The sequence below is a fragment of the Cynocephalus volans genome, chromosome 9 (genome assembly GCF_027409185.1).
Source record: "Cynocephalus volans isolate mCynVol1 chromosome 9, mCynVol1.pri, whole genome shotgun sequence".
NCBI lineage: Eukaryota > Metazoa > Chordata > Mammalia > Dermoptera > Cynocephalidae > Cynocephalus > Cynocephalus volans.
This window is the reverse complement of record NC_084468.1, coordinates 92,120,722-92,148,217: the sequence shown is the minus strand read 5'-3', so window position 1 is coordinate 92,148,217 and position 27,496 is coordinate 92,120,722. Positions and strand designations below refer to the sequence as shown.

Genomic DNA, 27,496 nt, shown 5'->3' with positions numbered 1-27,496 from the left:
TATACACAAAGGTGGATAAAAAAAGAAATATATTGCTACTAAGAGAGGCTAATATGCCACTAGGATAAAAAATCACACACTCCCTTAGAACCATAAATTCAATCAGTGATCTACATAAAATGAATTAGAATACACTACTTCATAATTCACGTTCTAAGAATTCATATATAACTATCATAAGCAATGACATCTACTAGGTTTAAAGCTCTCTAGAAAGGAGAGGGCTTATTATCTCCTTGTGGTAAAATTCTGGCATTTTTTTTCTTTTATCTCAACTGAGTATATACTCTAAACTAAACGGTAAGAGGTGAGGGTGAGTGGGTGGTGATGTATACAGTTTTTATGCACTATCCCCATATTACTCTCCCTAGGAGATAGTACTCTCAGGAAGCTGAGGTACACAAAAACCAAGGTTCAGCTACACTTAATTGGGCCATATAATGCATGTAGAAATAAAAGAGATTATACGTGGAACAACACCTAAGCAACTATCCTCCTGTCTTCTTTATTGTCTGTAACGTCATACTCTGACTCTCCTCCCTCCTATATGACTGATATGGAATATATAACTATATTCTGAGCTAGTATCAACTCATAATGTAGGAACCATCTACCTAAGAACAACTGGAGAACAGAGAGGGTCACAGGGAAATAAAGCAAGCTGGCTTAGGCCAGCTCTGTTCTAGGTCTTAAGGCTAAAGACTATATTCAGTTCCTGCTATGGGTTGAATGTCCCCCAAAAGTTCATGTGTTGGGAATGACCCTCATTGTAACAGCATTAAAAGAGTGGAAAATGCAATTATGGTAATTGAAAGGTGGGGTCTTTAAGAGGTGATTAGATTGTGGGGACAGTGCCCTAGGGAATGGATTGATCCTTTCATGGAGTAATAGGTTGATAGTTTAACGGGTGATCATGGGCATGGTTATAATGGCCTTGTAAGGAGAGCAAGTGAGGCTACCTCTCTCTTGCTCAGCCATTAGCCATGTAACACCCTGCATTGCTGTGGAGAGTCACCATCAAGAGAAAAGGCTTCACCAGATATGTTCCCTGGATGTTGGACTTCCCAGCCTCCAAACTGTAAGAAATTTTATTTCATTATAAATTACCCAGTTTCAGGTATTCTAAGCAACATAAAAGTACTAATACATTCGCTCTTTCATACTCAGAGGACAAAAATTCACAATGCAAGAACAGAGGATGATAACAGGCAAATCTCTTTTTATCAGGGGACATGATTAACACTAACTTAAAGTTTGTTGGGTTTTTTTTAGTTTAGCATCATTTATCTCAGCTGTTGTTATAACTGTTGCACATCAGCCTGATCTGAAAACATAAAATGCTCTTCCAATTCCTCTTGTCCAAGACAGAAAGATCTTCCAGGTAGCATACCAACAGAATGAGAGACTCTGATGATGCCAACTTCAACAATGGTGCCATCCAGAGAGGGAGACAGTCATGGCACATTCAACCATAGCTTCCAAAGATTTTGAAAAAGGAGCCTTTGGGGCCCAGGTTGCATGGCATTTCAATGCTGTCAGTGTGAGTTTGTATTCCATAATGGTGTTGGGAAGTAGGTTAAGCACTCACTGAAGCTAATCCCAGATTTGGGTTGTGGGTGCTTGGTCACTGGCTCTCTCATTCCATATTGAAAGAACATCCTCTGGAAAGCAGACAGAGATCACAGCTCCACAGATCTCCTCCCTAATCATAAACTGTTCCCTCAATATGGCCATGGTGAAATTCTCCCAGCAATGGGAGGCTAAACCCCTCCACAGCCAAATAATCCACCAACCACCGTTTTCATTTGCATCATCTTTCCACAGGGTTTTAATTCCTTCTTTGAAAAGATGGAAGTCACTGTGGCCTGTCAGGTCTCCAAGACATACTATGTGGCTATAAAACCTCTAGTATTGCTCCACCGAGGCAAAAGTGCCAATCTGATATTCTGTTCATAGCTTTCTGAGCTGGTGGATGGCTAGGGGTTCTCCTTGCTGCTGGTCTGACTCTTGTCTCGTTCCTTTGTTTCCTTCTCACCATCCTTCTGTGAGCTGTTTTCTTCATTCTGATTATGGTCCCCACTGTCATCATCTTTCAAGGCATTGAACTTGTTCATTCTCTCCAACTTAAAGCTTTTATTCTTCACTTTATAGAATTTATCTTGTATAGATACTTCTTATCACAATTATCTACATGAGAATTCTGAGTATATATGTCATCTCTCCCAGGGTGATGGAGACGCAAAAGATTACTCAAAGCCCATTTCTTCTGAGCAATGAGAAGCCCCGAAGGGGTTAATTTCCACAAACCCTCAAGAGAGAGGCATTCCTCAGAAAATTAACACCAAACTAGGATCTTCTCTCAGTATTTATTCTCCAGGCCAGAAAGTTACAGAAAAGGAACATAAACAAAAAGAACAGTAAGATAATTGTCATGGCAACAATCATTAGGTTTAGCTGCACCAAGGACATCTGCCCTTGGGGCCAGCAATTTTGCTGTGTTCCAATTCATTTTCTACAACAGAGGCTTTATTTAGCCTGGGGAAAGTTTCCTGTCTTTCACAAGCTTAACATTTCTATCTGTAATTTTAAAAAGTTAGGCTATACCTGAAACTACAGGGCTTTGGAAGCTAGGTCCTGTGAAATACATTTGCTCTATTAATGTTAGTATACTCCACATATGCCGCCCCCCCCCCTTTTTTTTTTAAAGAAAAAGCAAAATGCTAGAAATTAAGGAAGTGGTCATAGAATGATTGGGGCATTTCCAAAGGATCAGGACCTAGCTTGAAGGGACTCACATGTAGGACAACTTGAGTATTAAAATAAATAATGACAGTGATGGATTCTAACTTATTTAATAAAATAAAAATTCATGACTTGATACTGATAATAAATAAACAAAGAAATAAAGACAGGGGCAAAAACTTTCTTGTAAACCTTTCTTATAGTAGAGTGGCAACTAATAAATACAGAAGGATGGCAGAGTTGAAAGAAAACCCAGCAGTTTGCAAGAAGCATCAAATAAATGTAAACTAGTGAGTTAAAGTTTGAAAAGAAACAAGATGTTACATAGTCTGCAAGTAGCTCCCTACTAAATTGCTTATTAATTCAACAAGGCAAAAAATAGTAAACTTATAGGAAAGACATCTGGTAGACACCACCTTAACCAAAGTTAATATCACTGCGTACAAACCGACATAACATGCCGGCCTCCTGATAGGATGCACTAAGATGGACAAACAATCACTTCTGTGATATTCATGCCAAAAACACATAACTTGAATCTAGTCATGAGGAAACATTAGACAAATCCAAAATGAGAAACTTTTCTCTACAAAAACTGGCCTCAACTATTAAAAAAGAAGTCCATGTATGAAAGACTAAGAAAGGCTAGAAACTATCTCACATTGAAGGGGACTAAAGAGACATACAATTAAATGTTCCACAATCTACTGGACTATAGGTTAGATAATAATATGTAGCGAATTAAATATCCTGTTTTGATAATTGTACTATGACTATGTACGAGAATGTCACTGTTCTTAGGAAATAGTTAAGTATTTAGGAGTAAAGGGGAATAATGTCTGCAGTTTACTCCCAAACAGTCCATAAAAATATCATTATCATCATCATGATCATTATAATGTATATTAAATCCTCAGTTCTCTTTTCTTCAAACTAAATAATCTCAATTATTTTAGCCTTTGAAATCTACCTGAGACAAAAAAATCCAAAGAATTGCCCAGTTGAAGCACAAATTTGGGAAGTTAAGAAAAGGATCCATAGTTTCAATTCATTCAATTTAATAAAAAATTATTAAGTACTTATCCACAGGAGTTCTATATTTAAAGAGCAAACAGTCTAGTTGAAAAGAAAAACATGTACAAAAATAATTATGGTGTAAGAGAAACATAATGTAAGTACCAAAAATTAAGTATAAGAAAGCGCCAAAGGAATGTTGAAAGGGAGTGATTAATTTTGACTGCTATATTAGCTAATGTAACATTTACAATTTATTATGCACTATATTAAATGCTTTATATAATAATGCATTGAACATACCAAAAATCCATAAAGTATATACTGTTATTATCCCCATTCTACGGATGAGACAATTGAGGCACAGAGAAGTTTAAGTATTTGGCCATAGGTTAGCTAGCTAGGTAGTCCCACGGCCAGGTTTCAAAGTAAGGAAGGCTGAATCCACAGAAGGCTTAATGAAAGAAGCAGCATCTGAATTGATCTTTAGAAGATGAATATAATCTCAACAGGCAAAAGGAAAGGAAGAATAATATTCATCACTGGAAGAAAAATAAAAGTGAAGACATAGAGATAGTAATTACAGGTTGTATAAGAGAAAAAGTGAAAAGTTCAGGAGATGGTATGTAAGAAGCAAAGTGAAAAATGGAGAGGAGAGGATGGCAGATTGGATGGGTTTAAAAATATATATTAGATTTCATCTAATATAATAATGTGTTATTATAAGAGGATGATTCTTATAATATGCACCAAAATCCTGATGTATTTGGTATAAGGAGTCAGTCTTCAAGACATCCAAATGAACCAAGTACCAATAAAATCTTATTACAATACAATCTCTCCTAAAAGACAGAACAAGAACACAAATCCTGAGAACACATTCATAGTGATTCACCATACCCCTTATGTAATAATTTCATTTCACAAAGATCCTACTACCAGACAATGTTGTAAATTGCTAGAACTGAAAACAGCAAATGTAAAATTCCACAATTCTGCCTTAGTTTAACAAAGACTACACACCTTTTAGGTAACAGTGAATAAATTGTGAGTAAACCATGTAGCTTTGTTGTTATAGGTCCTTCTTTGTGATGATATTTATGAAACAAGGTGATCCAATGAAAAGGATATAATGAGAAATATATTCCATGAGCTCTGTTATATATGAACATCTAAACAGAAAAATGACTAGGCATGAATGCTTAATGTCAGGTCTTCTTGAATTGGTAGCTGATATAATTGATTGCTCATATTAATAAAGTGAAAATATCTTTTTGCCCCCATAGTAAACTAATTATGAATAAAGCAAAACATGTGGCATTTAGAAGACTCTGTTTTCATTTCTATATAAATGTAAGTATTAATAAAATCGGATTTTTATTTAGTAAACTATGTTCAACCTGTTCAAAATCTGTATTATAACCAGAGTATACAACCAAAATCCAATTGCAAGTACCACAAAAACAAACATTAAAATTTTTCAAAATGTCCAAAAACATTTAAAATTAAAACACTAACAAATGCATTAGCAATGGTTTTTGAATACAATTAATAAAAGAAAAAAATAAATTTCATTTTTATAAAATATCTTTGAGGCAGAGATCTTAACTCCCCAAAATAATCTTCCCCCACTCTTGAAGAATCCTAAATTATTTCCTTGACAGAATATAATTGATCCATAAGATACAGGCAATTTTAGGTAGCATCACAGAAGAGAAGAATATGAAAAAGGCAAACTATTCCAAAGCGTATTTGAAAAATCAAAAGTTGTATTTGGCTAAATATAAAACTAAAGGACAGGTGAATAATTGAGAAAACAGAACATTGAGCTATTCTAAAAAATTCTACACCTAAAAACCACCTAAAATAGTTTTTAAGTTTTTAAAATACACTTCTAACTGGGTTTCTGAGAGTAAGGAAAATCCAGAGGAGCTTAAAAAGTGAGGGGGGTAGGTAAGTGGGAGAAAGGGGCCTGAAAATTGGTGTAATAATCTTGAACCGACACTGTGGCCTCCCTGAGGATATCTGCTAACAATAGGGAACTATATTTTAACAGCAGAACAAAGAAGATAAGCTAATCCTTGATCCCTCACACGGTGGAGAGCTGGAACTAATATCACTCCATGAAAGCAGGAACCTTGAAAAGCTATATTCCCTCTGAAAAGACACATTAAAAAAGTCCTACCAAACAGCAAAGGAAGATGATAAATGGTAACTTATCTGTTTAAATCTCAGCTCCAGATAGAAAAGGTTGAAAGAATCTGAAGCTGAAAAACTAATGTTAAGTGGTCTTAAGTTCTAATACCTTGAGATGTCTGGCATAAGCACATATAAACCCTTTAAGTGAAAATTTACCCTTACCGCAAGCCCCACAAGATTTCTACAGGGGAAACCCAAAAATGTGTTCACGATCTAAAATTACAACACTCACTGGGAAATAAGACACCAGAAGTGAAGTCAACAGAAAAAACACACAGCAAAATTAGATGTCTATAAACAACCACTGTTAGAATTTATACAAAATATAAAATAAGTATGTTTAAAAAATTATAAAAAAGAGAAAACTGAAACATGAGCAAGGAAATGGTTATTATCTAAAACCAACAAACCAAATATAATCTAACAATGAAAAATATAATCCTGTTATCTCATTTGGTTAGAGCCCGGTGTTGTAACACAAAGGTCAAAAGTTCAGATCCCTGTAAAAGCCATCTGCCCAATAAATAAATAAATAGATAGATAAATAAATAAATAAATGCCTAATAATAAAAAGGTATTTTTTCAAATAATATTTTAAGCAGTTGGGAAAACAGATAATAGACTAGGTACTAGATGATTAAGAAGTTTTTAATAATTTTTATTAGGTGTGATAATAGCATTGTGATTATTTAAGATGTCAGTATTTTTTAGATGTGTGTACTGAAGTACAACACGTTACCTGGGATTTATTTCAAGATACATCAGCCAAAAAAAAATGAAGCACATGTAGGAAAATGTGGGAAATATTAAATCTGAGTGATGTGTATGTATGAAATTTTTCATAATAAAAACAAAAACTCAATGAATAGTGTAATCAGAATATTAAATATAGCTAAAGAATTAGAGAATTGAAAGATAGATCTGAAGAGAGTATCCAGCTTGTTAGTAAAACTTAAAGATGTGAGTAAATCTGAAAACTTGAAGGAAAAAAACCCCAAAACTTACCTTCCTTTGGACTCACTGCTGCAGGAAGAACATCCCAATCCAGTGTCCAAGTAGGGCAAGGGTGGGGAGAAAACATCACTTCAATGCCCTTTTCCTAGAAAAGGAAATAAGCTCTTTTCAAATTAATGAATTAATAAAATCCTGTTATGTTCTTGAAGTCCAAATCTCTATTTTTTTACTGGCAAGGAAGAACATAAATAGCAATAATCAATCAGATATTCCCTCAAATATTTAGTTACATAAAAACACAATATTTTGGCTTTTTTGACAGCACAGTTACTTTTTTTATATTGAGATAATAAAAAGCAATGATATTTTAAAATTATTACCTGAGAATACATAGAATAAGCTACCAAGAAATATACCAGGTATCAAAGAGAAAAGTCACCTGAGGATAAAAATGTTATCAAAAACAATTTACACAGAGGCAATAAAAAATTGACTCTGCATATGTCCATCAAAGTCTGTCTTTACATATATGAAAATTACCTATAAGCTGTATTTACAGTACCAAAAAGTTGCCACTTCAACACACACCCCAAAACATCACCATGCCAGGTCCCACCCATGCAGCTAAAGTGGGCAACACTGGGCAAGGCCGCAGGAGCCATGGGAAAGGTCGCAGGAGCCATGGGAAAGGGCTCTGTAATGTTTCTAGAACAGGATTCCACTGGTTTCATCAAATGGTTTCCAACATTTTTAAGAATGAGAACCACTTTTCAACATATTAAAAAAAATTCTGATTGCTTCCCCATGTTAGAAGCTGTGCATTTATTTATTTGATCTACAGACAGTGGCATGGTATACATATGCATTCACAGACCCCTTCCAATCACATTCTGGGTCCACATCCCACAAGACAGATATACACTACTGAAGTATTTTTATCTCTAGGAGTAACCTATTCAAAAGAAAAATCGCTGAGAATCCAGCATTAACCCTTTTGTATCAGTCATGAGATTACTCCCCATTATGACAACTAGCTGCATTTGGATCCTGAAGGAAATAGTATGAGGATCCTTTTGTTAGGGTTAGAGATAGAGCAGTAGTGCTAGAAGTCTAAAACACTAACTTGCCTCCAGAAAGATAAACACATCACTGACATCATCTACCCCACTTCTATCTCCTATACTCTGGTCTAGCCACACTGACTTTGCTATTTCTTATTTCACCAAACTCATTCCTACCTTAGGGTCTTTTTAAAAATACAGCTATATGGGCATATAATTTATATACCACAAAATTTACCCTTTTAAAGCATATGGTTCAGTGGTTCTTTGAAAATTCAGTTTTGGGTCCATCACCACTATCTAATTTCAGAACATTTTCATCATGCCCATACCCACTCAGGAGGTGAACCACAGATCCCTAGATAGTATAACCACGAAAAATCTGTACATGCCTTGATAACTTCTACGATCAACTCTACAATCATGTTTCATTGTTTTATCAATAGGCTACAGAGCTTAGCTGAAGAAGTAAGGGGTTGGTGTCACTACTAAAGTCTTCCTGTACATTTATAAATCAGAAAACTTTCTTTCAACTATAGGACTCAAACACTTCCTATCCCAAACAGGGAAATATAATGAATATTTTTTCAGTGCACCTTAGATGAATAACTCAAATACCTTCATGAATTCTCTCCTATTCAAATAAATCTTGAAATTGTCTACTAACAGCAAAACATTTTGCAAATTGCTTCAAATAGTAGAGAGAAGAAAGCCTATTGATGAAAACTTTATAATTTGTACTATTAGAAATAATTTATGCTCCAAAGAGAAAAATAAATCATATGCATTCTTATTATATAACAAACACATCAAAATCAAAGAACAAAGTAAAAATAAAAGTCACAGAATTCTGAAATCATAAATTTAGATAAAACCTTGGAAAGTTGAGATATTCATCTTAACATTTCTTTAACTTCAGATCATTATCTCAAAATAAAAAAGAATGAGCCCAAAATCTTGCAACAGAAAAACATCAACTTAGAACAATACATTTGGCCAGGTATGATACTATCTTAGTCATTGTTCTGAACATAAAGTTTTAAGAAAAATACTTTTTTAAAGTATATACTGTGACTCACTTGGCTCCAATGATACATAATGTCAATAATCTTCAATTTACTATTTTTCACTTAAATGTAAAAGACTAGCAGAAATGTTAATTGGTAAAGAGTGACATAAGATAGTTACAAATAAAATTTATAACAAAAATAATGTCAACAAATGATTCCAAGTTGGGGTAGAATGCTCAGCAACATTATCACATGGAATTTTCAAAGAAAATTTTAATAAAACAATTTAAGTACCATTAACTTGGTCATTGTTGGTCTTGGTCCCCCTAAAAATAAAGGATCATTTTGCTCCTCTACACCGGGGACCTCACTTAAGTTTGGATGTTGTTCATTTGAGGTAGTCAACAATTCTGGTAAATGGAGAAATTGGATCCCACACCTAGCAGCTGTTGTTTTTACTCTTGGCACTTCCTGAATCCTCTGGTACCAAGAGGCTAGCAGTGGAAATTCTACCAGCTTCTCTGAAAATTTCTTGCATATAATTACCTAGGCAGGAAAAAGATAAAATACATTATTACATATTTTTATTTGTTTATAGCAACTGTATTGAGGTAACTTTACATACCATAAAATTTACACATTTTAATTGCACAATTCAAACAATGAGTTTTAGCAAATTTATGCAGATGTGCAACTACCACAATCCAATTCTAAAACATGTCACCTCAAACGGTTCCATTGTGACCATTTGCAGTCAATCTCTTCTCCCAATTAGTTGCAACTGCTTTCTGTGTTTATAATTTTGCCTTTTCTAGAATTTCACATAAGTGGAATCATAAAATATGTCTTTCTCACTTTGCAATATGTTTTTGAGGTTCATCCATGTAGTTGAGTTTGTATTAGTTTTTCTTCGTTATGAGTAGTAGTTATCATATGGATATACTATAATTTGCTTATCCATTCACCAGTTGATGCACGTTGCATGTTTCCAGTTTTGGGCTATTATGAATAATGTTGCAATACATATTCATGTCCCAGTGTTTGTGTGGAAATGTATTTCATTTCTTAGGAATAGATACCTAGGAGTAAAGTTGCTAGGTTATATGGTATCTATATGTTTAACTTCTAAAGAAACTACCAAACTGTTCTCTATGGTGGCTGTAATATTTTATATTACCACTAGCAATTCAAGGAGCTTCCAATTTCTCCACGTCTTGCCAATACTTGGTATTATCAGTTTTTTTTATTTGAACCATTCTTGTGGATGGGGAGTAGTATCCCATTGTGATTTTCATTAGTATTTTCCTATGACTAATAATGTTGAACATCTTTTCATGTGCTTATTTTCCATTTGTATATCTTCTTTGGTGACATGCTTTATATGTTTGCATCACTCATTTCACAATATAAAAATTGGAGCAACTCAACAATAAGAAAACCAAACCAATTTAAAAATGGGCAAAAGATCTGAACAAACACCTTACCAAAAAAAGATATGGAGATGGCAACTAAGAATATGAAAAAATGCTCATTATCATATGTCATTAGAGAATTGCAAATTAAAACAAGGAGATACCACTACACACCTATTAGCACAGCAAAAATTCAAAACATTGATAACACCAAATGATGGCGAGGATGTAGAGCAATAGGAACTCTCATTCATTGCTGGTGGGAATTCAAAATAGTATGGTCACTTTGAAAAACAGTTTGGCAGTTTCTTACAAAAATAAACACACTCTTACCATATGACCCAGCAACTGTGCTCCAAATGAGTTGACAATTTATGTCCACACAAAAACCTGAACACAGATGTTTACAGCAACTTTATTTCTAATGGTCAAAACTTGGAAGTAACAAAAGCGCCCTTCAATAAGCCAATGGATAAACTGTGGTACATCCATACAATAGAAAGAACCAGCAGTAGAAAAAGAAGAAATATAACAAATAATTCCAAGAAAAATCAATGTAAATAACAATGACAACGTTTGTAAATGTCTATAAATGCTACAATGAACATCATTTTGGAAAACTTTACATCTTGTATTCAATTGTGTATCATCTTTTATTGGTAGTCTATTTTTAACCCACTCCAAGAATTCCTCTATAATCAACTTCCTTCAAATCTGGAAACCCCTTCATCTATCATTAATTACCAAGAACACATTCTGGTGTACCTTACCCTCACTATATTCAATAAATTCTCAACGCACTGAATATAGAGTTAAATGGACAGCACTATATCAAAAACCTAAAATAATATATGAGGGTACTTCAAAAAGAGCATGGAAAACAGAATTAAAAGCTAACACAAATATTCCCTAGAACCTTTTGAAGTACTCTCCTATGCTTATCTATAAAAATTAGCTTAAGTGGTTAATGGAGTAAGAATTAAAATAAGTTGAACTATTGACTTCCTCAAAGCAAGTTACGTAACTTTTCTGGTGGGGGGCAGCTGGCCAGTACAGGAATTGAACCCTGGTGTTATCAGCACCATGCTCTAACCAACTGAGCTAATCAGCCAGCCCCAACATTTTAAAATTATCAGGATTTGATGTCTACATAGAATAATCATTGATGTATTTTGATGAATTTCAATAGAAATTTTGAAGCTCACTGGAGGGGTGTAGAAATGGAAAGTTTTGGACTCATTTTATGTTAGGGTTTTTTTTGACAGCTAACCAGTATAGGGAACCAAACTCTTGACTGCATTCTAACCAGCTGAGCTAACCAGCCACCCCTGTACTCTTATTTCAATAGTGATCTAAAGTTCCATTTTGTTGTGTGAAGCCATTTTCTCTGAATGCATGAACTATTATATAGAATTAAAACAATATTACTTAAAAGTAGTATAAGAAGTGCCTTTCAGAATCATATTTTTAAAAAATGACACTTGGTGAAGTAAGGAGAACATTTCACTAAAAGCAAATAGTAAACAGATAAAAGATAAAATTATAAATATTTAGAACTGAAAAACATAACTAGCACTATTCAGAAGACATTTTTTATAAAGTAGCATTTAAAGTAAGGCTTTTGTTTATTCAAATTAGGAAAGTTTAAACTATTACTCCTGATGTAAATTTCTTTCTGTTCTCTTGGTCAGATGCTTTCTCCTCACAACTGCCACCGACCATCAATTTCTCTAAAAATTAGAGTTTTCTTGCTTCTTTGAGAGGCTCTGAATATTGTTTCCATAGAAACTATTATAATGTCACAAACAGATTACGACTTATGATTATGAAAAGATAGACAGGTAAAAAGGCCAAGTCACAGAAAATCTCTACAAATATATCTAGCAATCAGTTACCAAAGCATTAGCTAGAAAGGATAGAACATTAATAAAATATTTAAACTCCATTTTGTTGCTTATAACAAAATACTGGAAGTGGGCGATTATAAGAAAACAAAATTTATTGCTTACAGTTTTGGAAGCTGGGAAATCCTAAGTCCAGGGAACACATTTTTGGTGAAGGCCTTGGTGGTGGCAACAGTGACCCAGGAGTTTCGCATGGCAGAAACAGCAGATTAGAGAGATACTAACCTCTCATGTGCTCTTCTTTTAAAGCCCTCAAAACCACGCCCCTGACCACCATTATTAATCCATTCACTACAGCATGGTTCTACAATCTAATCACCTCTTCAAGGCCCCACGTTTCAATTACCATAATAAGATTCCCACCATCAACAGTTACAGTGGGGATTAAGCTTCAGTGAGGTTGGGAGGGGCATCCAATCTATAGCAACACATATTAATTTTACTGTATTTTAACTGAACATTAAGGTTAAATAAGCACAAGTAATTGATTTAAAGGGGAGCTATGTCTAACTCTCTTTGAACAGTGCAAGCACTTAAAACACTGCCTTGGAAATAATACTCAGTTGAGTGAATGAACAAATGATCAAGGATTCATTTATTATTTTCAAAATATAATCCCCTAAATTAGTGTTTTCAAACTGCTGTTTATGACTGCATTAGGAGGTGGTAAAATCAACATAGTAGGTTTTTTAAAAAAATGAAACAGAAAATATCAGAGTACACCTCATGTAATAAGTTATGCTGTATTCATAAGTGTATATATACAATATATATATACAATATTTATATATGCAATCACCTTGTAAAATGTATTATTTACTGTGAGTGAAAGTCAAAAAAGCTTGAAAAACACTGTCTACATGGCATTCTGGGAGCCAAATAGTTTATAATTCTCTCCAAAATTCTTAATTGCTTCGAAATAGATATGGTGCTAAGGGAATTGAGCTTAAGACATGATAAATTAATTAAATCAAAAATGTTCTCTTTCCTCACCTTTCCTTTACTCTCCTTATTAGTGATCTATTCTTATTTGTTGGATGAACATAGCATCTTTGCTTCCTTTTGAAGTTAAGTTGTGATTAAATAACAATAATTCATGTTTAAAAAAAAAATGTAAGAGTTTTACTCTGCATGACAGCTCACCCTATTTAAACAATATGCCAGGACACTCTACTAATATCCAGACAGTTCGGAAGGTACTGAACCACTTTCATTACACTTAAGAAAATGTACAAGGGTGCTTCAAAAGTTTGTGGAAAAATAGAATTAAAAGATAATACAAATCTTTCCATGAACTTGTTGACATATGCTCATATTTAAGGAAGTAGCTAAATGAAAACTGTATGAAATGAGAATTAAATATGTTCCTAAGAAATGATTACCAAAAAAAGTTACCTGCCTCGTAAGATCAAAACCATTATAAATATCATAGAGTTCTTTGAGGACAAGAAAGAGAACTTATTCTTAAAACAATGGAAAAAAATTATTGCTACCAAGAGCACAAAATGAAACCACAATGGCTTTGTAGTTAATTGTAACAAGGAGCAGAATAATTTGTCTGAATAAAAAGAGAAGTGAGATGTTACATCTATCCAAAATATCTCCTCCTCTGCATTCCTTTCCAATCACTAATTATAAAAAATACTTTGTACCTATTTTATATCATTTCCTTAGTCACTCCTACTCTTTTGAAAACGTCGCAACTCACAAATGTTTAGGTGAGCAGTATAAACAGGAAAAAAAAACAGTAAACAACTACCTAAACAAAAATATAATCTCAGTTCTCTATTTTTTACTTACAGATTAGAACTAGTGGGTTAAAACTTCAAAGTCTTAAGGACCAAATGCATAGGATATGGAAATTACAAATTCACTACTATTAGTGGCATCCATCACTTTTGCAATATGCCAGCAAATGGTGAGATAACCATTTTGTTCCCAATTTTATGTCAAAGGGGACACTGAAAGAGGTATTTAATATAGGTATTTTTGCTCAAAAATCAATTTCTAAAAGAGGAATAATTAGACTTTAGCTAATATACTTTTAAAACAAAAACAACTCAAATAAAAATAAAAAACTCAAAGTATTAGAAATTAAACTGTAGAAGATGAAATCATGTGTTCAAATTACAAAAAAAAATTCATAAAAAGCAACTTCCCTGTCTTACAGAAGTAGAATAATTATTGTTTTATCAAAATGTACCTGTTTACTAGTAGCAACTGAAAAATAACTATACAATTTTCTGGTATCACAGAAGCAGGATTTTGCCCTGTATAGCTATTCATTGGTACTTCTCCCATATGCTTGATATACTATCTGCTAGAAGATTCTAGCAAATATACAAGCAGGAAAATCATAAGAAGCGTGCATTTTATTTTATTCTTTTTTAATCTCTTCCTAAGACTTTCCAGAGGAGAGGGTATTTTCAGGCCCATACCATGAAAAAGTGCTGGGCAGCGGGGGTTAACTTTGCAAATTAATATGTACTGAAAATGAAGAGAAGCTTGGATCAGGTTTATAAAGACCTCAGCCACTCTACTTAACTATTGCTTTGTATCTTTGACTTTAGCACAACTGCGTGTTTTCCCTAGTTGTTCTAATTTTGACCTCTGGTAATTCAAATCTTAACAAAATTGACTCTACTCTTTTATGTCCTTGACCTAATTCCTGTGGCTAAATATCCTTTCCCTAGGTTCAGTTCTATGCTTCTGATCCAAACTTAGTACCTGGCCCTTGATTACTGATCATGAACTTGACTCTGATTCTGATCATTTGGACTGCCACTCCATTCACCTATGTGCTAATGCAAGGACAAAGGCTTGGCAACATAGCCACTACATGAACTAAAACGACTGCCTCATTACCCAAGATGACTTAAAGGAGGAAAATATAACAGAAACAACATCAAGGCTTTGGCAAAAAAAGATGAATTCCTGAAAGAAAATGTGGAGATCCAGGAAAAATACAATAGAACAAAGGAAAATATTTTGGGAATTTGTTTACGTACTAAATGTCAAAAAAAAAATTTATCATAAAATACATGTCATAGAAAAGGCTAAATATACAAGTTTCCCCCTATTTTAAACTGAGATGAAAACAAAATTCCTCAGAAGTATCAGGTGGATTTACTCAGTAGTAGTCAAGTACCCGGTCTGAGGGGGAAAAAATACTCTTAATCAGGAATACTTTGGCCTCAATTAATCCTAATCAGATAAATAGTATTTAAATTCAGGTAAAATCAAAATTCAGCTGAAAAGATGGCTATCTGGATAACAATCTAAATGCAACTTCATGCAGGTGAATCCAATTTTGTGTCTGTTTTGTTGAGTTTGAAATCAAATATTCAGGTCTTTTCTATCTCCTTGTTTTCTTTGTAGCACTTACTATTATTTTATGTAAATATTTTTTTGTTTACTTGTTTATTTCTATCTTCCTCTACTAGAATATCAATTCCATGAGGGCTGGAATCTTATGTGTCTTCCTCATCACTGTGTTGCTAATGCCTATATGTACAGTAGGCTTTCAATAAATTTCTCAAATGGATGAGTGGATGTGCCACTTTGATTCAATTCTTACAAAAGTAGAAAGAAATAGTTATCCAGAGAAACCAGGAAGACTGAGTATAATGTATCTAATGACTGCTGTAATGACTGAATTTATAATAGAAGGGAGGAATAAGAGATAAGAAAACCTAGAAATCATTTGACTAGGGAAAAAAAAAATCAATGTCTCCCCACTCAGCTCCGTGGAAACTATGAACACATATGACATTAGACATTTAAAATGCCAATCAAATTCTAAACAATTCCAGAATATCTCTCTTTTTTCACATTGTTTAATTTTGAAATTATTTTGGTTGCCAATCTTTTGTTTCAATTTTGAAGAGAAATATTCTTTGGGAAAATAACAATTGATCAATACTTCCTAATTTATTAGTGAAGTACTGGCCTCCAAACATAGATTTTCATTTGAAGTCTTTTCTCATCTGTCAATAGAAATACCTAAGTGTTGACAACACATAATGAGAATGAAATCGGATATCTGGCTCTTTGGCAGGGGAAAGGTGAAATGTTTCAAAGCAAGAAAAATGCAGCTCTTCAAAACTGCAAGGCAGAGAGCTATAGCTTTCCATGTTCACTCTGGTTATTATTTTCACCCTATTCATTTTTCCTCCATTGGAGGGAGAACATACATGCATAGACACACACACACACACACACACACACACACACACACACACACACACACACACACACACACACACACACACACACACACACACGAAGGTACTTCAAAAAGTTCGTGGAAAAATAGAATTAAAAGACAATATAAATCTTTCCATTAATTTTTTGAAGTACCCTCGTGTGTGTGTGTGTGTGTGTGTGTGTGTGTGTGTGCGCGCGCGTGTGCGTAGCTGACAAGATTTTTTTAGTTTTTATTGTTTCTTTTTTAATACTGGACCCTCTGATACTAGAAGATAATCACAACAGCAATTTGAAATTAATCATCACAATTGCTAACATTTTAGAAACTAAAACTGAAATGTCATAATACTTACTAACATTTATTCAGAGCTTATTACGTGCCAATCACTATTCTCCACACTTAACAGAAATTTTCATTTGTTCTTCACACTGATCCTATTAGATAAGTACTATTATTATCTTCATTTTACAGGTAAGAAAATGGAGATAGATATTAATAACTTGCCCAGGAGCACAATGATATTAAGAAGTGGAACTGGAATTCAAACCTAGGCTATTTCATAGATTGAAACTCATAGTAATGTATATACTCCAGATAAAACCTTACCAAAAAAAGATGGATACAGGGCAAGAGCACAATATCTGCCAAAGTGAAGTAAAGCCCTTCTGCAAACACATGCTCCAGAGGTGGAAGGTCGGAGGCCTTTGCTTTTCTGATGTGAGAAGGCTCCCTGTTGGTAGTAGCTGGTTCTTCCTGTACTGTGAGCTTTGAGAATGCCACTTGTAGTTCCAGACTCTTAGATGAAGAATCCAACACTTCAGATGTTTCCTGTATAGGAACCTTGCTCGTTGCTTTTCCCTTAGCAAGGGGAGGCCCAACTCCAGCAGCCTTCTGTTGCTTCAGCTTCTGCCTACGGAGTTTATCATCATTATGCACTCTAACGGGCTCACTAAGCTTTTTCTCTAGCTGTAGTATTTCTACAGGAATAGTAGGGGGCTGGTCAGAAGACACTCTGAGGAAATTCTCAACAGCCAAAGGGATGGTGAGTTCACATAGCCTGGTCCACTGACTAACCTACAAAACAGACCAAAAGAAGAAATGAGAGGATTCTTTACTTTCAACATATATCAAAGAAAAATAACTGTCTTATTGGGAAATAAGACTGGTTTACAGAACTGAAGTCTTGGGCTAAATCATCCCTGGGCTAGGCTTTTATGCTATATCAAGAGACATATTACAGCACTTCAGAAGTGAAAATATTAAGCAATAGAGGTTTAGCAGTCCTGTATCTTCTCACTGAATAAATCATTGCTTCCCAAAGCCTTTAAAATCCGCCCCCCCCCAAAAGCAGGGCTTCCAAAGCATTGCTACTTGAGCTCCTGTTCATATGTAAATGTTCCCTTTAAAAATCCTCAATGTAACTAAAATCAAGGATAAAAAAGGAGTTATTTTTCTAAACCTACTGTTTCCAAACTTCATAAATTAAATTTTAAATTCTTATTTTTCAATACTGCACTGAGATATTGGAATACATGAAGAGCTACTTTAACTATTTTCTTGGTTACCATGGGTTTTTTAAATAAATGAAATTTTATTTACAACAGAAAGTTAAAATAATTATTGGAGTGAATATGTTATCAATTTGTAGCTAAAAATAACAGAAGAGAAAGAGACATTATACTTACTTCAGCACAGGCTTTCAAGCAAGTTTTTTTAAAACCCAGAAGTTCCACAATTTCCTTCTTTGAGGGGTCTGCTTCATATGATTTCTGGATTATGTGTCTTAATACAACAGCAAGTCCTGCTCTACAAAAATTGTCTGGTTGTTCTACTACCACAGGTAAACAGCAATTCTGGACTATTGGTGGAAGTTCTTGCCTTGAAATAATCTGTATTTCAATATCCGGGGAGAGTCCATCTTTTAGTAGTGAACTATCTATACTTTCTTTGGTGGGGACCAAGCAAACTTTAAGGATTTTGTAGTCACAGTATGATAACAAAAATAAAGTTACTGATGTATGAAGAGGAAAGATGCATCCTTCTGTTTGGTGAGAAAAATCCAGGTATAAATATTCTTCTGTAAGAGTTTTCTTAATGCCTTTCATTTTCTTCATTCATTGGGTCACCTAAAGCATAAATTGAAGTAATTATAGCACTTAAAACATAATAATTTAGAAGTTAAAAGAAAAGATGAATGTTTTAAAAGCCTGTTCCAGAAATCAGTAAGACTTTGCAATACATAACAATGCTACAAGAATCTGTTCCTGAAGACTGAATAAATGGCTTTCAAAAAAAACTTCCACCTTGTGCAATAGAACCCTCTCAAGCAAGTACTTCAGGGTTTCATTACAAGTGAGAACAGGAGATAAATATAATAGGAAATAAGAAATCAACCAAGAATACTAAGAGTTGTCTGGGGATAATGATCTTGAAGTTTTGACAGTGCTGGTCCTTACACACTGCTTCTGTTTTATGACTACAATATAATAATCAGAAAGAGTATATTCATTTCTTCATGATAATTGGATTCTCCCAAGTAAGTGATGAGCTGTTGAATGCTGAATCAGAATAGAATAATATTTTAATTTCCCCATAACTTAGATGTTGACATCGAGATATTTCAAAGTTAACATGTCCAAAATATGGTTCCTTATTCCCAACTCCCAAACCCACTCCTCATGTGTCTTCCCCATCTCAGTTAATGGAACACTGCCCTTCTAGTTACTCAAGCCAAAAACCTGGGGAGTATTCTTACTCTTCTTTCGCACCCCCCATAATCAATCCATCAAAAACTTATTTTGGCTCTATCTTCAACAAATACCCAGAATCTGACCATTTCACTCCATTTCCATTGCTTTCACTGTGATCAAAGCCATCATCAGCTCTCTTCTGAATTATAGCAATTGTTTCCTAACCCGGCTTCCCATCTTACCTCCCCCTAGTCTATTCTCAACACAACAGCCAAAATGATCCTGTAAAAAATGAAAATCACATCATTATTTAGCTCAAACCCTCCAATGTCTTTCCACACTACTCAGAGAAAAGCCAAAGTTTCTACAATGGCCTACAAGGATCTTGATCTAATCTTCCTTTTATGTCTCTGAGTTCATCTCATCAACTCTATTCATCACTCACTGCTCCAGCAAAGATGGGTTGTTATTCCTCTAAAACACTAGATACATTCCTACATCAGAGCATTTGCACTCAGTGTTTCCAGTACCTAGAACACCCCCCCAACCTCCTTCAGGTATGTACTCAGTGGTAACTTCTTAGTGAGACCTTCTCTGGCTACTGTAAATTGCAAACCTCAACCCCTATCCTCCCTGAAAAAAATACCTTTCTATTTCCTCCCATACTTTTTCTACATAGCATTTTTCACTATTGTAACATACTATATATTTGTCTCCCCCAACTAGACTGTTCTATGAGAGTAGGAATTTTATTTTGTTCACTGCAACACATAAAAATAGGGCCTGCTATATATATTTATAATCAAGAAGTATTTGTTGAATGAATGCACGGATGAATACACACAACTAGTTATTTTTAAGACTCGAACACAAAGAATCTTGAAGTCAAATTACTGATGGGTGTTTTCAAATCATATTCCTTATGGCTTTTGTCAATTATCACGACTCTTTACATTTGATTCATACTTCCTGGATCCAAAATTTCCAATTTTCTAATCCATAAATCACAATTCCAAAACTGACACTAGATGGCACTCTTTAAAAGCATTTACCATGGAAGTATGTAATAGGAAGATGACATATTAGAGGAAATATTACTTTAAAAGCCTTTTAAAAGTACACATGCAACTCTTTCAAAGTATATTTGAAATGTTAGTGTACGCTTAATTTTAGGAAACTGTCAACTACTAAATTTCTTTTAATAGTCAAAATTTCTTTTTTTTTAATTAAAAGCAAGTGTCAAACACTCTTTAAACTTCTTGTTTCTTCACTTATTTTTTAAATTAAAGAGTTTATAATCCATTATAACAAAGGGTATATAGTTAGTAAAGTACCGACTTAGAAAACATCTTGTTAATACAAATAATCACTACTGTCTTATATTTCTTTTATTAAAACATAACAGATCTACACCATGGTTTGTTACTCCTTTAAAAGACTGGGGCGGAGGTAGAAAGGGCAGAGGATTATTTCAGGTAATTCAAAAGCAACACTTTTTAATCCACAGAAATCATTTTCTCCCCCGAGTTTAATTACCTTTCTGGGTTTTGTTTGGCACCTAGAGTTTGTTTTTTAAACAAAATACCAAAGGTATTTATTAAAATTCATAAGCAAAAAGAACCAACCACACTTTCTAGGAATGGATAATCTCTTTGAGGAGTTTGCCCCCTAGAAATCTACCACGGATTACTTGACCAATCCTCTTGACTCACTCTCCTGACAATGGGATATTATAAAAACAATCCCTAAGTGCTTCAAGAAGGCAGATCTGAAAGAAAACATGATTCATGTCCTCAATCTGCCCAGCAGTCTTGGAAATGGTAATTATGAGATTTGTCCTAACTTTTTTTTTTAACTGAAAACAATGCCATGCTTTTAAGCTTTTAAGATATGTAGAAATATAAAAACTGGAATAAATGTATATTTGTCACTTTCCAAGGCACATAAGAACCTTGAAAATAGGCTTTTACGTATATTCTATTAACTCTTCTCACTGTGAACATTTAACAAATGCTAAATGTCAATAAAACAGAAGCATAACCTGCCCATGGTGATATCTAAAAATTAATGAGATGCCTGAGAGAAAATGCAAAGTACTATTTATTCTTAACATAATTTTTTTGATATAGATGTTGGTGTTTTTTCCTGGGAGATTAAAAATGATACTTAATGATCTTGGAGTTAAAAAAAATTATTCTCCCTAGGCAATTTTTCTCCATTACATATTAATGTAATTTTTAAAATAAGTATTATTTAGTAAACTTGTACAAATGTTTTTGGTTTGCACTGTCTTTAATTTTTCAAGAGAGAACACAGTTTTTGCTCAAAGTTTGCAAATACCATAGGCAAAAGAATCCATCTTTTTTTTCTTCTCCCTTTCTGCCTTGAGAATGACTAGTTTATTAATTTTATTTCATGAGCTTTAAGAAAGCAGGTACTATAGAATCAACTTCTGGGTCTCCAGGGCTTCTGGGGCACAGCTCTTGTTACGCCATCCATATTACATTCCTGCCAAGCACAGAAGTAGTGCTGTTTGCTCTTTCTCGGCTTTGATGGTGCCAAACTGCAACTAATTCTGAGAGGGAGTGACAAAGCAGCAGACAAAAACCACAGACTTCAGCTGAACAGAGTGAATAGAGTATGCCTCTCTTCCCTGGATATGTCAATTTGCTTGGGAATCTTGCAGATGAAATAAATAGGCAAAAAGAAAATATTGAAGCTTTGGTTTCATCACATGGGAATCTTCAAAGATATTTTTAAGTGGCAAATTAATATTTGGGCATTTAGACCATTTTTTTTCACTTGTTCTTGGCTTTGATAAATTCAAAGCCAAGAATATAAAAAGGAAAATGAGTTTCATAATTGTTTTCTTATTGAAAACCATTTACTACTTCACTCCACGTGTGTGTATATATAGAGAGAGAGAAACGGTAAATGTATTGAAAATAAGCATACTCCACATGTTGGAAAAAAAGCAGTTTGAGAGTTTGTGCTCAAAATTCAAGTCAAGATCCATGGCATTATGTATAATATTACATAATGGATAAATTATGTGTGACATAATGAAGATCAAAAAGTACATAACTGCAGCAAAATATTAACCAGTGATTTGAATTTGTTTTTCTAAATAAGAAATTCTCTCTGTGCCTGGAATTTGATAGCTCAATAAATATTAGGTAAATGAATGAAGAATTCTAAATATCACATACATTTTAATGTCTACTTACTATATACTGAACACAAAGAACTTGTACATTACTTCTAATTATAAATGAGAATTGTACATCAGTCCACAAGTATTAATTGAATTTATAAAGGGGTCTTATTTGAAAACACTCAGGAATAGGTGGTTTTTTTCCTAATATAAATAGTACTATTTTATAAACTTATAATTTCATAAATTGAAGCAGATTGTAATTTTATTGCAGCAACAATTTCACCAAAGTAAGAATCATCAGAAATTATGTTATTCTAAGCAAGTGTCCTCATCTCAGTAATCTGTGATAAAAACCTCCATTCTGGGGCCAGCCTGTGGCTCACTTGGGAGAGTGTGGTGCTGATAACACCAAGTCAAGGGTTAAGATCCCCTTACCAGTTATCTTTTTTAAAAAAAGAAAAAACAAAATGTCCATTCTGAAGGCTGTGTTATTTGACAATTTTCAGCAATGGATTAAATTCTTGGCAGTTCCTTCCTGATTCCTTTTATTGCATACTCCTCAGACCTCTCAGTGACTCATGACTCAGTCTTATGCCCTCTTCTCAATCTACACTCATTCCTTTGATTACTGGCTTTCAAACTTTTTTTTTTTTTGATGATGCTACATAATATAAAATTTACACTGCAACTCACCATATACTGAATAAAACTGAAACAAAAATATCATGAAGCAATACTTATCCTACTACATGGAATAAATCTGATATTTTTTACCCCTTTTGTAAATTTTTTAATACTAGTTGTTACTCCTTAAATTGATTTCATGACCCATTAGTGGGGCACAACTCACAATATGACTGCACTGTTCTAGGTGATTTCTAGTGCTACAGCTTTAAATGTCATCTGACTCCTATATTTATAACTCAGCCATATCCTTTCCCTTTAACTCCAAAATCCTGTGAGGTACTTCAAAAGTTCATGAAAAGATTTGTATTTTTTTTTTTTTTCGTAAAGAAAATTTTAATGGGTATACAAAGAAAAAATATTCTTCGATTTTATTTCTTTCTGCTTTTCAATGAACTCAGATTTGAAATATAATTTTAGTAGTTATATCTTTTCTCTTTTAGTAACATCTTTTACATTTTGCATTCTGCCACTGAGATTTTTCTTTGCAAGAAAATGTGTAAAACCAGAGCCTGGGTATTATCTTTTAATTCTATTTTTCCATGAAATTCTTGAAGTGCCCTCATAGGATTGTCATCTTCACATGGATGTTTTTCTAAACCTGCTCTCCCCTTCCCTTAGTGGTCCCCTTCTTGGTAAAATGGCAACACCCTTTACCCAAACGCTCAGGCCAAAAACTCTGAAGTTCCTCTCTCTACACAACAGTTCATTCTCCAACAATAATCCAGGGTGTTCTTTTAAAAACATAAATCAGATCATGTCCCCTGCTCAAAACCATCCAGTGACTCCCCAGCACACTTAAAATCCAAACATCCTATATATGGCATATATGGCCTAATGTGACACTATCTCCTAACTTTCCTCACTCCCCTCCAGCCATAGTCCTCTTTGCTGTTCTTAGATGCCAGCAATGATCCCACTTGAGAATTTTTGTACTTGCTGTTCCTTTTGCCTAGAATGCTCTTCTCCAAGACATTCACATGGCTTGCTCCCTCATTTCACAGATTTCTGTGCATAAATATTAGCTCAGAGCAGCCTCATGACTACCTAAATTGAAAAAGCACTCCCATCACTCCCTAGACTCTTACCCAGCTCTTTTTCTTCATAGAACTTATCACCTGATATTTTAATCTCCAAGGCTTTGTAATACTCAAATTTCAGTTCAAGGAATAAATAAATGAATATACATAAATGTCAAGTGAGTACTATAGAGAATGTTAGTCTCAGTACAATATAAGCCTTATTCTTCATGACACCATTCTTTACCTTCCAAAATTAATAAATCTATTTTAAGGGCCAACTAAGTGTAAATTAAAATGAAGAAAGATCACCTTTGTGAGCTGAATGAGAAAAAGTATAATTAGAATCCACCCAAACTTGTAAATAAAGCATAGACGTTTTTACATATGTTGATGTTCAGGCAAGAGAACTAGGAGTCTTAACTAGCAAGTAGAATATTTATACAACGAGAATTATAAAGCAATGAATAAGAGCCCAGACTCTTGAGCCAGACTACCTGAGTTCAAATTCTGGTTGATTCTTAGCAACTATTAAAAAACTTTTCTGTAGCTTAGTTTCCTTTGTAAAATGAATACAAAAATAACATTACCTACCATCCTACCATATAGTTTGCTGTGAGAACAATGCCTATCACATAGTAAATCCCTAAATAAATACTAGCTACTATTATTCATGTGTAACTTATCCCTGAATTCCCTACCCATTGATGCTACTAAAACAAATTTTGATGGTCAAAACCCAAATTATGCTTTATATTTCCAAATTTCTTCATAACAGGTAAGAAATTCATGCTGAATTAAAGTTCCCCCCCTCCCCTCAATATTGAAGAAAACCCATTTGTTACTGAGGCTGAAAGCCAGGGAACCATGAAATGGCAGAATATAAATGTGAAACCATTAGTCCACATGCATATTAACCAATTATATTGCACAAAATAAGTAGTTTGGCACAATTTACAAGTATAAAAAAATTATAAACTTATTTTTCTTAAAAATTTAAATTTAAATTTAAACCTATTTATATACCCCCTACAACAAATGTTCAACATTTTGGTTATTAGAACTTAGCTTGTTTTCACACTTTCATAAAACAACACTATTTGGTTGTAAATCCCACTCTATTTTATTATAATAATACAGATTTTTTTAAAAAGGAAGAAAAAAATCTTTCTCCTACAGAGGTAGATAGCAGCTAATTACCTTAAATATTAAAGGTCAAAAAAGGAAAGAAAAAACAGCTTTTTCAGAGCTCATTACATTATGTAATGTGGGATATACTTAAGTCGTAGAGAACAAAAGCCTATGATTAAAATCAGCTGTTTTCTTATCTAGGCAAGAAGTACGAGGAAATATGTTTTGAAGTAAAACAGCTTACTATAACCTTAGCCATAATGGAAGTGTGTAATCTCTCCAGAGAGTCAGGGAGTCTTCTGTTGCCATGGAGTCATAATGCTTTGAGCTAAGCCTGACCTCATAATTAACAGGAATCCACTGCATGAAATGCTAACAAGTTAGAAGTATTTGCAAGCCTGAAATGAAATTACTGAATTCCCCCAGCAAATAATACCTGTACTTATTATCTAAATGGTCTAAAACCCTGCATTCCAAGCATTAATCTTAACAGAATTCAGTAGGCTACCTTGAATACTTCAGGATAAAACAACATACACCAGGGAACTATGTATACTACAGATGTGTCACCTTGCCAGCCCCAGAATTTGTTAGTTTCAAGGCCTGGTACTTGTTGCTGTTAGAAAGGCCAAGTGTACACTCAGCATTTATTCTTATTTCAAATCACAGGTAATGATACAAAAGCTACAAAGTAAAACAGGTTTAAAAAAAAACAAAAACAACAAAACGTGATGGGCCCACTACCACAGAAATTCCAATTTGCTCTTTGTTTAAAGTATGCAGGGCCGAGCCCCTGGAGCACTTGGGAGAGTGCGGCGCTGGGAGCGCAGGGACGCTCCCGCCAGGGGTTCGGATCCTATATAGGAATGGCCGGTGCGCTCACTGGCTGAGTGCCGGTCACGAAAAAGACAAAAATAAATAAATAAATAAATAAATAAAGTATGCAAACGTAGTAGAACTGTAAAATAAATAAATAAAAGAATGGATAAAACAATTCTCAAATCTCACTGGCTTTTCTAGTCTTAGTTTTGAAATTAGACCTCTTAAAATGATATCTTCAGGTATAACCCAGATACGATTTCTAGTAATGAGTACGCTTAAGGTAATGCTTTCAATAGTGTGTGCTCCACACTAGGCAGTTAAACAAAAACAAAAACAAAAATCCACATAGCTTAATGTTGATTTATTAAATATGACAGAAAATCACTCAGTTCTTGTGTTATAACAAAGAGTTTATTTTCACAGTATTTAAATGACCATGTTTACATGTTTAAGATTGTCACATCATTAGTTCTTGCTAGCTTTTGCATTTTCTCTTGTAAACATTGTTTCTATACGTAAGCTTAGAAAAAAATAGAAGTACACTACCTTCTTTATCAATAATTTAGCACGAAATATATTATTAAAGGCTAGCAGTTTCTTGACATTCAGGAATTTATGACACGGAATGGGATCTTGGCATTAATAACGGGAAAAACAAATCACCTAATCCCCAAACCAGATAGAGTTGGGATGGCAAGTACGTGTATTAGTAAACGTTTTTGAAGCCAATGCAATTTTCACGGAAGTTAAAACTCGAACACTTTCCAAAGAAGTTAAAAACCAAAGAGAAACACTTAGATGATGTAAAATAATGAAATAGCCCCAAATGAAGCAAGTCCTTTGGGGTAACTGTTAAGTAGTATTGACATACAACTACTTTATCCAATCAGGAAGGGGTGGAATGGAAAACCAAGAGCCAAAGAGAAAAAAAGAGTTAAAGCGTGATTCAAGAGGTCTTGAAATTACACTTAACAGCAAACGACCTCCCAAACCCTTACAACTGGAAGATGCTCCATTCCTCCATCAGCGGACTAAGACATGAAGAATTGGCTCGGGGAAAACTGGGAAATGCGTAAAACTGAGAAAGGGCCCGGAGCCCTCAACCCACGCCCTCAGGAGCTGTGGCCAAAAAGGAAGTTGAGGCGGCCCCAGGGCTGGAGAGAGACAGAATAACGATTCCATGCCCTCGCCCTTCCCACCCTTTCCCCGCATCATCAGCTCTGTCGACCCTAGATGCAGAGTAGTCAATAGCAGGTCGCACGGGCTGAGGAGCCGGCTGCCCGAGCGCCCTCTTTACCTGGTCGCAGGGGCGCGGCCAGGCAGGGAGGGTGCGTGAGCGTGTAGGCGACACGGGCCGTCTGCGCCTTTCCGCCCAGCTGGAGCAAGGATTCCTCGGTTGCTTCTGGGAGTGGCTTCCAGCGAACCACTGACCTCCAGTAAGGCCGGGAGGAAAAACTGGCAATGTCTAGAAATAACCACGCCGGCCGTCA

General features: G+C 34.5%; 1 protein-coding gene and 1 pseudogene across 1 annotated transcript in view; both read right to left on the bottom strand.

Annotated features, from left to right (window-relative positions):
- GSTCD (glutathione S-transferase C-terminal domain containing) overlaps window positions 1-27,419 on the bottom strand; it is a 153,776-nt gene extending 126,357 nt beyond the window's left edge. The window contains exons 1-5 of the mRNA XM_063108439.1: window positions 27,304-27,419; window positions 18,189-18,629; window positions 17,110-17,577; window positions 9,275-9,526; window positions 6,961-7,054 (exon numbers count right to left, since the gene is read on the bottom strand). Coding sequence (XP_062964509.1) covers window positions 6,961-7,054; window positions 9,275-9,526; window positions 17,110-17,577; window positions 18,189-18,617 — 1,243 coding nt within the window. The 5' untranslated portion in view covers window positions 18,618-18,629; window positions 27,304-27,419. The remainder of the gene's footprint in view (window positions 1-6,960; window positions 7,055-9,274; window positions 9,527-17,109; window positions 17,578-18,188; window positions 18,630-27,303) is intronic.
- Window positions 1,423-4,096, bottom strand: LOC134386331 (eukaryotic translation initiation factor 4E type 2-like; annotated as a pseudogene).
- Window positions 27,420-27,496: the final 77 nt, after the last annotated feature.